The following is a 12,807-nucleotide window of genomic DNA, read 5'->3' on the forward strand; positions in this document are numbered from 1 at the left end:
GCATGTTTATTGAAACTTCAAGATAACATAACATCTATGTGCTATCGTAAAGTATCTGTCCACTAATTTGGCTGGTGTTTCATTCTTTAGAACATTAATTTTACTCTGCAAATAGTCATTAAGTAATTTTAAGTAAGTAAACTTCTCCTTTAAGTGTTTTTCCTCAGTTCTCCTAGCTATTTGTTTATCAAGCAGTGATAACCCCTCCTTTTTTGAGTAAAGACAGTTCAAGGGCTCTGATTACTAAAGTGTGAGATAAAATGCTACGAACAATAAGAATGCCATGTTAGGAAAGTAACACCAATTGTCCTTACCAAACTTCTTTCCTATACTCAGGTATTCATAAATATCTGTTGCCCTCTGGAATTTCTAAATGTTCTCTTAATCTTCACATCCATTAGGCCAGTTTTCAGAATATGCTTATATATTAATATACGTATCCATTATTTGGACATACTTTATCCAAAAAGCACTCTGATGTGCCCAGTAGGGGATATAATAATATAAAAGTACTGTTATCTTCTAGACACAAGTATTCAAGTAAGAAAGACATATTCAAAGCAAAATAACAATATTATGACAAAAAGTAATAACTTGAGACAAATGTAAGATAAATAATCAATTTTGGTTTAGGATCAATTTCCCTACATAGTCAAGAGCCAATATTTTTAAACTGAGTTTGTAATAGTGGAGAACTTACAGCTGCCAAGGTCAGTGAAGATGTTTAGAGATGAGAAAACAAAATTTAGAGTATTTAGAGAACTGTAATTCCTAGGGCATTGCTGGATCATGGAGCCCAAAGTGAAGGAAAGAGGTAGGAGGTGAGGCTGAAGACGGATTGCAGAAAATAATGCAAAACCAGGCAGAGAAAGAGTGACTACCATGGTCGAGGGGATCTTAACACGTGGGGGATGAGTGGTATATAGATATATAAAGGGTCTTAGTGGCACTCTAGAATCTAGGTTTATTTCTAGTACTGGTCTATGAAATTTGTATACTGAGAAAAACTCATATTTTATGTTTCAACCTTGGTAATCCAAGCCCTTTGTTTGAAGCCCAAAAAATTACATAGTTGAAGACTTGTACTTGTGTATTAGCTGACCCTCATCTTCCTTATATTTGCCCTCCCCTACATATAAAAGCCCACTGTTCCAGTCCTACTAACCCACACAGAGCTTTGAAAACTCACTTATTCATTTCCATCTGTGTCTTGTAGTGTATGCTGTACCCTGCATCTGAAAACCCCTTCCTTTCTTACCCAATTTATTCACATCCAATCACTCTTTAGGGCAAGTTCAATCTTACATTTTTTTTTATCCCTTTTCAAATCAGGCTGTTTTACTACAATCTCTCTCTCCTCTAAACTTTGATATTTATTTTTTTTATGATGTGAGATGACATGTAATTAATTTTTCATGTCTGCATGTCTTATGCATTCAATTTTCCTAGAAACGTTCCTGTTTTCAAACATCTAAGAGAAACAGAAATACTCTAATGTAAGCACAACCAGAAGACGTATGTAATCAACAAAACTGCCAGCAATGAACTTCTCGTATCCTTGCCACTACTGACTATGTGGATCATCAATTTTCTGTGATCCTTTGCATGTACCCGACCTGTCCAAAGCATGATGATGGAAGCACATGACTCTGTTATACTTATAAGGAGATGTTCAAGTTGAACACTTTCATTAAGTTCTGCCTTAACAGGATATACAACATATACAAACAATCTCCTGCAAAAGCTTTATACACGTTGCAGCAGAATAATGTAATATGCTTGCTTGGCCACAGAATTTTCATTCTTTGGCTGCCCTTTGCAACATACCAAAAGTGTCTTGTTTCTTCCACAAACTTGAATTACTTATGGAAAAATATTATGACACAATTGGCAGACTTCTTCCTACTGACTTGGGCTTGCTGATGGGGTCGTTTGCTAACTGAGCTATCAACCGTGCTTTAAAAGAAGTACCTACAGGGAACATTAGAACGAGGGTATGAGATTTCTGCCAGTCTCATTTCTTTAAGAACACAGCCATATATTTATGGGGTTGACTGGGCAACCATACTACAGTATGAGGAAATAAAGTAGGACAATCACAGTTGATCCTTCATTGGGAGGACTTCAGAAGCAACATTCTTAACCTTAGAGAAGAGAGAATACTTTGGATTACTTGGCTGCAGATGGTTTGGCTACATGAGACGATATTAAACCCTGGAAGTGCAGGAAGAGACAGACACTGCCACTCTGAGTCAGAGAGCTGACTTCATGATGTTTTGCTGGTTGAAGGGTGGAGGGATAGAATCTTCAGGGAGGTACGCTTTTCCACGAGGAGTTCCAGAGGTCACTCCTCTACCCTGCCTCTTTTATTCTCTAAGGATCACTCATCTGACAATTTTTTGATTTAAAGGAGCTGCTCTGGTCTCAACACCAGATGTAAGAAACCACATTATAGAAATATTTCTCAAACCCTGACTACTCCCTTTTTTCACGGAGTCTGCTGCAGATGTGTGGTGCTAACCCTGGCTTACTCTACACTGCTTTGGAACAGGAAACAAATGGTCATTCTTCAGAGCTAAAAAACAGTGAAAAGTGGGACTGTTAGCAGAATTTTCTAATTTAGCATTGGTTTATTCTGTTTTACTAAAAAGGGTTTAGTATTCCTACATTTTATGTAGAACAATTGCTGCCTGACATGAGTGGTTTTCTCACAGTGATTCTCTGAGTTCTACACACCTGTTAAGGTGCCTTTCAAGTTGTCACCTGGGTGAAGAGCATGATGAGAGGTAATGTCAGAGGTCACTTTTCTTGAGGAAAAAAAAAATCCCTAATTTGTAGCATTTGTCAGTTTCCATGGTGTAAATAGTTTCACGATGGCTGATTTCAAGTTACCACTCTAATGTTCTTAATTGAGAAGAGGTGCACATTATCTGCTCATGTAAGCTAGGTACATGCTGGCTCCAGCACAGACTGCATGAGGCTCTGAGGCCTCAAACCCTGATTCGAGCAGCATGGCTCTCTTTTATCTTGGTAATATCTTTATATTTGAAGGGTTTCCCTTAAGTTTTTTTTGGGGGGGAACAGAATTTTGTTGAGTTTGCAAATCAAATGCTCCTGTAGTAACCCCATTTATATGTTGTTCAAAAGAATCACTGATGAAAGCACATGTAAACACAACCACCTCTTAGTTTTCCATATTAAGATGAGTCTATGACTAGGTCAATTTCAAATAGCAGGTCACTCTCAAAAGTGTATTTTTCTCTGAAAATGCACAAAATATGTTGAGTAAAATAGTAACAGCCTTTGATATATAATGGAATTTCAAAGTTGTTCAGCCTCCCCTTCCTTTCCTCTTAAATAATTTCTGCTTCTTATCCAGCACGCCCCAATCTTAAAATGGCTGTATCCGCTGATGCTTTTCCCTGTTTTATACAAAATTAATGTTTTGTCCATTTTCTTTCAAGCTGTGAACATCAAAGAGAGATCATCTTAAAGGATAATATAAATTCTGTGACAGGACTTTGTTGTCACTTATAATCATGACCTAAAAGTTTAATCTTTTTATGAATAAGTAGCAATTCCCATAATTTTTCCAAAGTTAATTAAAGATCAATTGTTCCACACAAAATACACATAAATGATTAAACTTTGAGCTTCCTAGCTAGGAATGAAACTTAAGCTTTAAAAATTTTGGAATAAAATGTGCTCTTTAAAGGCTTAGCAAACTATATTTTCAATTTTCAAAAAATGAACAATAGTATAATTTAAGAAAATAAAGGAGTAAACAATATTGCAAATAAACTCTAATAACAAAGATAAAATGAATCAACAATTAGTAAAAATTATATGGGATAATTATTTGGAAGAACATTAGCAAAGATAATTTCAAATTCAAGAAAAAAGGAACACCTTGTTAACCTAACTGTTAGTATCTATCTTTTGATTTTTAAAATAAATTCATTGTTCATATTTATCCATTCTATAATTATAACCCTATTTTATGAAATACAGAGATATAAGATTACATTTCTATTAATGTTCAATTGTATAACATCTCTCGGTGTACTGTCTGACATTTTAGAAACAAAAACTAATGAACATTCTAGAAGGCAGCATTATTATAGGCCAAATGAAAAAGAAAGAGTAGGACTTACCAATGGACCCTTAGAAAAATTCTGGTTCTAATATTCAAGTGCACTCTCTGTATCTTCAGCTGGAAAACTGAATTTTCAATGTATCCCTAATACTACTAATATTGCATGATACGGATATATCTACCTGCTTTAATAACAGTACTTCTATTTCAGACCATTCCTAATTAGAAAGCTGCCTATAGTTAAATCGTTCTAATTTGTGTTACTTTATAAATATTTTTTTTGAATAATTACATCTCATCTGTGGTAATTATTTGCTAACACATAAATTTTCTTCCTTTGAGATGTAAGTAACATAATTTCTATCTAAATAGATGCCTAGAAATGGCACTATCTCTATATGAAGTATCTCTAAATTATTTCTCACATGGTTATTCCTTAATTAAAACAGATATTCAGGCTGCGGTGGCTCATGCCTGTAATCCCAGCCTGTAAACCCAGCACTTTGGGAGGCCAAGGCGGGCGGATCATGAGGTCAGGAGTTCGAGATCAGCCTGACCAACATGGTGAAACCCCATCTCTACTAAAAATACAAAAATTTGCCGGGCGTGGTGGTGCCTGCTTGTAATCCCAGCTACTTAGGAGGCTGAAGCAGGAGAATTGCTTGAATCCTGGAGGCGGAGGGTGAGGTGAGCTGAGATTGTGCCACTACATTCCACCCTGGGCAACACAGCGAGACTCCGTCTCAAAAAAAACCCCCAAAACCCCACAGATATTCATTACTTGTTAAATGAATTTATTATTATTATTATTATTATTTTGAGACAGAGTCTTGCTCTGTTTGTTGCCCAGGCTGGAGGGCAGTGGCACGATCTTGGCTCACTGCAAGCTCTGCCTGCTGGGTTCACGCCATTCTCCTGCCTCAGCCTCCCGAGTAGCGGGACTACAGGTACCCACCACCACGCCTGGCTAATTTTTTTGTATTTTTAGTAGAGACGGGGTTTCACCATGTTAGCCAGGATGGTGTTGATCTCCTGACCTCGTGATCCGCCCACCTCTGCCTTCCAAAGTGCTGGGATTACAGGCTTGAGCCACCGCACCCAGCTGTTAAATGAATTTTTATAAAGCATCATAACAAAGAATTTTTCCTGGATACTCACAGTTCCAGGGCGAGGATATGGAATTCTGCCCTGATAGGAAATCAGCTGGTGATTGGGCCCTTCTTTGTGGGCAAAAGGCCCATTAAACACAGTCTGTATATCAGATAAATGATACACACACACTGCTGATCCTTTGAAAACTGAGCTAAAAAAGAAAACAGAAAAAGGCATTTTCGAATTTTTAAGATTAAAGTACAATTAAAAAATATATGGTAAAATTTATGATAAAAAGTTAATATAATTCACCATAGAAAAGTTAAATGTTATCGAACACATGTGAAAAGTTGAAAAACTTTGAAAAAAGGTATTGATACATAAAGCATTACAATATTCAATTCATCCACGGAGATAGACAATAAGTTATAGTAAAATCCTTTTCAATGTTTCCAAAATATAGGACAACTCAAAAAAGTTTCTAACTAGTTTATCTTAGCAGCAAGAAAGTATACTGATGATTTTATTTAAAAATATGAATTTGAATTCCAAATCACTATCATATAACCTATCAGCATTTAACTCAAAGAAATGAATCTCATTAATAATTTAACACCATATCTTTCTGTATTATGATTATTTTAATGAGAGTGTTCTCACATGGTATCTTGAATACTAGTTGGAGAAGTCTATGTCGTCACGGTTTATGTACTTCCCCTGTTGGTCACAGAACAAAAAATAGGAGCCCCAAAATATTCACCAAACCATCTTTAGTCAATGACACCTCATAAAATTTGTTTGACTATTTAGTAAGAAATATTTCCATTGTCCTATGGCAGGTTGGCTGAAACCAATATTTCTCTGACTCACATATTTATTTCAAATTAGATGTCTAATGAAAAAAGGTGCATTCCCATAAAAACAAATAAGATACATTGTTAATCGTTAACATTAACAGGCAGAATGATGATTTTGAATTTTTTTGATATTAAAGTTACGGGTATTGGAAAAAAAACTAGAAAAACAATTTTATTGAAAACAACATTTTCTTAAGAATTTGATTTTTTTTCTTTGTTCAATTCTTTTTTTTTTGAGACAAAGCCCAGGCTGGAGTGCAGTGGCGCAATCTCGGCTCACTGCAGCCTCCGCCTCCCGGGTTCACACCATTCTCCTGCTTCAGCCTCTCGCATAGCTGGGACCCTGTAGTCCGCTATCACGCCCGGCTAATTTTTTGTATCTTTAGTAGAAACGGGGTTTCACCGTGTTCGCCAGGATGGTCTCAATCTCCTGACCTTATGATCCGCCCGCCTCGGTCTCCCAAAGTGCTGGGATTACAGGCGTGAGCCACCGCGCCCGGTCTCTTTGTTCAATTCTTTCGTGAGTTAAATCAAGACTACTTAGAACAGGAGTTAAACACATCCTTAAAGACATCTTTTTAGACATCTTGTGGGGCAACCGCAAATATTTAAAAACAATTTCCTTGTACATTTCTTTTACTTTTAATAGCTCATTGCAGTTTACAATTATACTGTGTTTTTCCCATTAAAGAAAAAAACAGCGAAAATCTTTAGAGTTTTGTTTTGTAGTTGATTGTCTAATCAAAGAGACCCATTATCTTCAACACTGGCTGAGTTACAGCTCAACTCTAAGGAATATGCCTAGTATAAAATTAATAAAGAAAAATATGAGCAGGAAAATATGAAAATATTATTTTTTATCTTGAAATATATACTTTAGTTTGGGCATCCCAGAGAAGTGAGAAAACATTAAACTAATTTTCAAATACATAAAATAATCGCATATGGAATAAGACAATTGGCCGGGCACGGTGGCTCACGCCTGTAATCTCAGCACTTTGGGAGGCACAAGTTGGGCGGATCACAAGGTCAGGAGTTTGAGACCAGCCTGACCAACATGGTGAAACCCTGTTTCTACTAAAAAAAAAAAAAAAAAAAAAAAATACAAAAATTAGCTGGGTGTGGTGGCACATGCCTGTAATCCCAGCTACTCAGGAGGATGAGGCAGAAGAATTGTTTGAACCTGGGAGGTGGAGGTCGCAGTGAGCTGAGATCACACCCTTGCACTCCAGCATGGGCAGCAGAGCAAGACTCCATCTTAACAACAACAACAAAAAAAGGCCAGGGGCGGTGGCTCACGTCTGTAATCCCAACACTTTGGGAGGCCAGGGCGGGTGGATCACGAGGTCAGGAGATCACGGCCATCCTGGCTAACACAGTGAAACCCTGACTCTACTAAAAATATAAAAAATTAGCTGGGCGTGGTGGGGGGCGCCTGTAGTCCCAGCTACTCTCGGGAGGCTGAGGCAGGAGAATGGCGTGAGCCCGGGAGGCGGAGCTTGCAGTGAGCCGAGATCGCGCCACTGCACCCCAGCCTGGGCAACAGAGTGAGACTCTGTCTTAAACAAAAAAAAAAAAAAAAAGAAAAAAGAAAAAGAAAATTGGTTCAATGTTTTGTCAGGTTCTAAATAGTCATCACTTTACTTCAGAAGTAGAAAGTATTTTTACAGAAATGCCCAATTGTTTCCAGCTTTCCTAAGGTATAACTGGTATACAAAAACAATACAGTACATAATTAATGTATACAATGTGGTAAGTTTGAACATATGTATACACTTGTGTTACTATCACTACAATCCAGGTGATAAACATTTATTACCTGTGATAACAGCAACCAAAAAAATGCCAAAAGTTTTATTTGCTCATGAGTCCTCAAATTATTTTATTGAAAAAAATCATTTATTTTTTCCTACATGATAATTCATATCTTCATTTGTTTGATAAAAATATCATGCAATCGCTACAAATACTCTCTACAAAAGCATTTGGAAAGCATTAGTTTAGCTCCAATATATTTTGATAATCAGGCAAAAGTAAATAAAATGGAAGGGTTACATCCCAAATGACATGTAAAATTAAAAGTTGAAGAGAAGAATGCTTTTATAATAATTACTGTTACTCCATGAAGTTTATTGTTTAACTCGTAAAATGTAACTGTTGAATAATTACCTTGATGTTGTAAAAATGCCATACACTAGTGTTGTCCTCGGGTTATCAGTTTCCAGCAGAAACACGTCCTCTATAAAAAGAAAAATATTCTTTAAGTTTCTAAAGAGTAACTTTTGTTTTGAAAAATTTACCCTAAGAAAATAATTTCAACTATGTAAAGTATTCTGTAAAAAGATATTCCTGTACCATCATGGTAATCTGGAAACAAGTAATGATAGAAACACTAAATTAAGTTAAATTAATACAGATACTAATAGAATTTATAAAAATTTTGTATCCTTGTGAAAACCATGCTAGTAAAATAATATTATGGGGAAAAAGTACAATGGCATATTATATGGACTAGAACCATATTAACCTCAAAAACATCCATCAGAATATAAGAAAAAGATTAACAGTGAGTGTTCCAGGAGGCAAAGCTATAGGAATTTTCTGGTGCTTCTTTCTAAATATCCTTTAATGTTAATATATTACTGTTTTAATTTTAAAAAATTACAAATCTCAATTTCTTTTTGATCTAATCTTAGGAGTTGGAAGATGGAATAAAACTTTTTCACAGTAACTTATCATACCATCAAATAGAACTTTCTGTGGCAATGGTCAAAATTGCTAGTGATACTTTTATTTAATGATACCTCCTCTAACAAAAAGATGTTTAAAGTACACTAAGGCAAAGACAAAAGACAAAAGTATGCATAGTGAAGTGATAAATAACAGAATATGAAAGTAGATTTCCGATAGAAAACTCCAATTAATAATCAATTGCCATGATTATATGAAAGGCCTAGATGTAGTGACAATCTTGCTAACATAATTATTGCTGAGAAACACAAAGAAATATGTATTTATTTTAAATTAACAATGAATTTAAATGACCTCATAAGCAATAAATTTATAACCACTCAAACAAGAAATTAACAACCACTAGTCCTTCCATATGTGAATAAGGGCTGACAATGTCTAGCTCTCCCTAAAAAAAAAGAAAGACTGAAACATAAAAATATTCCCAAACATTTGGAGGGATAGAATGAGCAAGTAGGCCTTTTCACAAAATAATACTTAGAACTTTTCTCTAGAAAAGCTTATCCAGAAACTTTTGTTCTATAATCAACATAATGGTTTTTGAGCAGAAGAACGATATAGTTCATGTTTATAAAACTATTAGAATCAGTAAATTTTTTCCATATGGTAACACAGATTTATAGCTTATATTATCACCTGTCTCAAAATCTGAGAATGACCATTATTTTACATTTTAATGAATTACAGTGAAAGAAAAGTCATTTATAAATGGCATTTAGTAAATATGATATGCCCTGGGATATTCAGATTAAAAAAATAAAAAACTGTTCCTTGGCAGATGTAATCAGACTGTCAGTCCTTATTTGACCTGGAAAGTATAAGCCTCATGTCACACTGAGAATACTTAATCTCAGAGTCACCAAGCAGAACTAAGAAGGGAACACGAGTCTCCAAATTTCTACTCTGACACTTTTTTCCATCCAAACTCTATTCTGTCCATTAGCTACAATAGTAAAAATATATAGCTGTATTTTCACACAAAATGAGAATATTAGATATTCTAATATACATGAAATAAATATAAAAACACAAACATATCATTACCTATATACAAATTATACAAGTTACACTCCAAACACACACATTCGTTCGTATATTATGGTGAATTCAATGAGCTAAATGTTTCAGCAGTGACTCATGGGCATAATAGATTAAAAAATACTTAAGAAAATTTATGAAAATTTAATTATTTAATTATTTTAAATTAGCATACTATTTATGCTGAAAATACGGAAAATACATCCTCTTCTGAGACCTTATTTAAATATATAAAGCCTTCTTTCAGAAACATTTTTCAATCTCATATGTATGTACCTAATTCATCAAAGTGCGTTTCTGGGCCGTCTTCATCTGTTACCGAGCACACCAGCCTCGCCTTTAAGAAAGTGGTCCACTTGTTGACAAGGCTACGCAGTCCACCAGTGTCATTCTAAAACCATTTTGTAAACATAATTCAGATTGCTTAAGTAAATACTGAAGCACATTAAAAATTCAACTTGAACTCTAGTTGCTTGGAGGATGAAAATCTGAAGAATGGATATGTTAACCACTTCTGCACATCGATAGTCAAAGAGGAATATTTATCACTTATAGCATTTTATACAATAGTTATACTATTATTCTCTTACAGCATGATATCAGCTGAAAATACATGTATTTGATAAATGTATGACATAATTATTTCTAATTTTAACAATGTATAATGGAAGTATTTATAAAATGTCATGGAAAACAGATCATTTAATCTACCTTTCCTTGATAAAACTAATTGTCTTCAATTTGAACATAAATTATTATATACGGTGAGTCCTGCAGATTGTGGTCAGGAGAGTGCTTATATATTTACACCAAATGGTCCCCAACAGTTTTGTATTCACTCCTTCATTTATCCAAATTATCACATAATTTTCAGTATTTCTAATCTGATGCCTTATTATACATTGTAAGGGGAGATGGCATTTGGATCATTCACAAATAGTCTCTATTGAAGACATTTTTTTTCTGTGTCCAAAAGCCTTTTAGCCCTTCTGCTGACTTTGCTGTCTTGTTGCAAATGACTGAGAAACAGCTGAGCTCCATGATCAGTGGAATATTATAATATATAAACTATTTTAAACACTAAGCACTTTAAGAAACATTTTTTCACAAACGACGCTAATCATAAATATGTCAGGACAAGTCTGTAAAACTCTATGATAAATAGGGCGTCACAAATTTCCTTGTGTTGCTATGTATACTTATTGTTTCTACACAAGAACATTTTGGTTACTGTTTTTAATTAGAATTTTATTTTATTAAAGCTGTTCTTTTCACTATTTATAAATGGTTCCTTAATAATCATCTTTTACTGAGATAGTTACTGTATTTTATTCACAAAAATCAGTTTCTTTTGGTAATATACAATTTAGCTATTTTTTTGAATAGCAATGCATTAAATGGATACGTAGAAATTTGCCACAAGTGTTTATTTGTTCAAGAACACAAACAAAATATTTTCTTAAATTAAGATATTTACTAAAATAGGGTATGCTTATCTCATATAACTTAATGAAGGTTAGAATTTGAGTTAGGGTTATAAACACTATATTCAATATAAAATGATGAATATTAAATACAATAATGATGAATGCTACCTTAAATGTTCCCCTCAATATTTCATTTATTTGTAAATAGTTGATAATAAAAGCACGGAGATAAAGTACAATTTGAATTTCTTGGTCTTTCTTCAAATTAGATTTGGTACTGTTAAAATATACAAGCATTAATACTTACAGGACATATTCGAGCAATCATGGAATGAATCTGTTTTGTGCTCCTGTTATTGTCAGTCAGTTTTTCTTTGAAGAAGAAGTATACCTTAGCATCATTTGGATCAGTACCATCTGGGATGACATGTGCATCTACAAACATAGGTTCTAGAAAAAAATACAAAAGACTAGGTATATATTCATGATGAAAATCCATCTTCTGTCATCTAAGTAGACCACCGGCACATGCCTTCCCCATCTTTGGTAGAAAAAACAATTCAATATTTACAGATACCATTTCTAAAAGCAGTAATTGCATTCACTCACCATACCATATTTGATGTCAGGTACCACAAAGTATAGCTATAGTATGATAAATCACTTTATTTTTTGTCTGCAATATATTCTGGAAGTGCAGGAAATACAAAAATTCTTTGTGCACTGGTGAGTTTCAAAAAATTGAAAAACTTTTCTACCAGTTATTTCCTAAGGAACCTGATGGCTGTTTTATTGAAAAAAAATATTTATTTTTCAAAGTGTGTTTTTCAATCTAGCGCATATAAACTCAAATTCGTTGAAGCAGAATAAGGAGTTGGAAGTCCAAACTCTGAAAAACATGATCTTTCTTAAAACGCAACATATGAAATGAAGGGGAAACTTTTCAAGGAAAAACAGCATCGTTAGTCATTTGGAGACATACAGGGTTTCCTTATTTCAAGAACAGAGCAACTTTTAGAATATTCTATTTCCAGATGTACTGGAGGAATAATCTGAAGAAGTAAATGAACAATCAATGCTTTCTTGTGCTGGCCTATCAGCGAAATAGGATGCTTCACTGTGGTGATTCATGCTTAACTCTGCAATGTTAAATGAATTGCCACATTAAGGGTCAGCTAAAAATTTTCTCTAGGGTGAAATGACAAGAATCTTAGTTTTGTTTTTTTTTTTTAATTGCTCTAAACAACAGCAATTGATTGGAATAATACGGTAAAACCAAATGAGCACCTTTTTTGATGTGAATTCCATATGATGCCAAGAGCTGGAGGCAACTGAATATGGATAATCATAAAGTTATCATTCCTATGATTTCTACTGAATATTAGTCCATTTATGAGAAAATACATACCAGTTTCATAATTTTAGAATCTAAGTTTAAAACAAAAAAGGAGGACCCGGCTATACCCTATTCATTGCATCTAAATGTCATACATTTGGGATAATTTTTAGATTTGGTATTGTTAAAATATACAAGCAGATTAAATGA

General features: G+C 34.3%; 1 protein-coding gene across 1 annotated transcript in view; it reads right to left on the minus strand.

The window, feature by feature from the left end:
- SEMA3C (semaphorin 3C) overlaps window positions 1-12,807 on the minus strand; it is a 179,290-nt gene that overhangs the window by 50,390 nt on the left and 116,093 nt on the right. Inside the window, exons 8-11 of the mRNA XM_050785237.1 lie at window positions 11,569-11,711; window positions 10,111-10,225; window positions 8,215-8,284; window positions 5,255-5,399 (exon numbers count right to left, since the gene is read on the minus strand). Of these exons, the coding sequence (XP_050641194.1) occupies window positions 5,255-5,399; window positions 8,215-8,284; window positions 10,111-10,225; window positions 11,569-11,711 (473 nt within the window). The remainder of the gene's footprint in view (window positions 1-5,254; window positions 5,400-8,214; window positions 8,285-10,110; window positions 10,226-11,568; window positions 11,712-12,807) is intronic.

Source organism: Macaca thibetana, chromosome 3 (assembly GCF_024542745.1).
Source record: "Macaca thibetana thibetana isolate TM-01 chromosome 3, ASM2454274v1, whole genome shotgun sequence".
Taxonomy (NCBI): Eukaryota; Metazoa; Chordata; class Mammalia; order Primates; family Cercopithecidae; genus Macaca; species Macaca thibetana.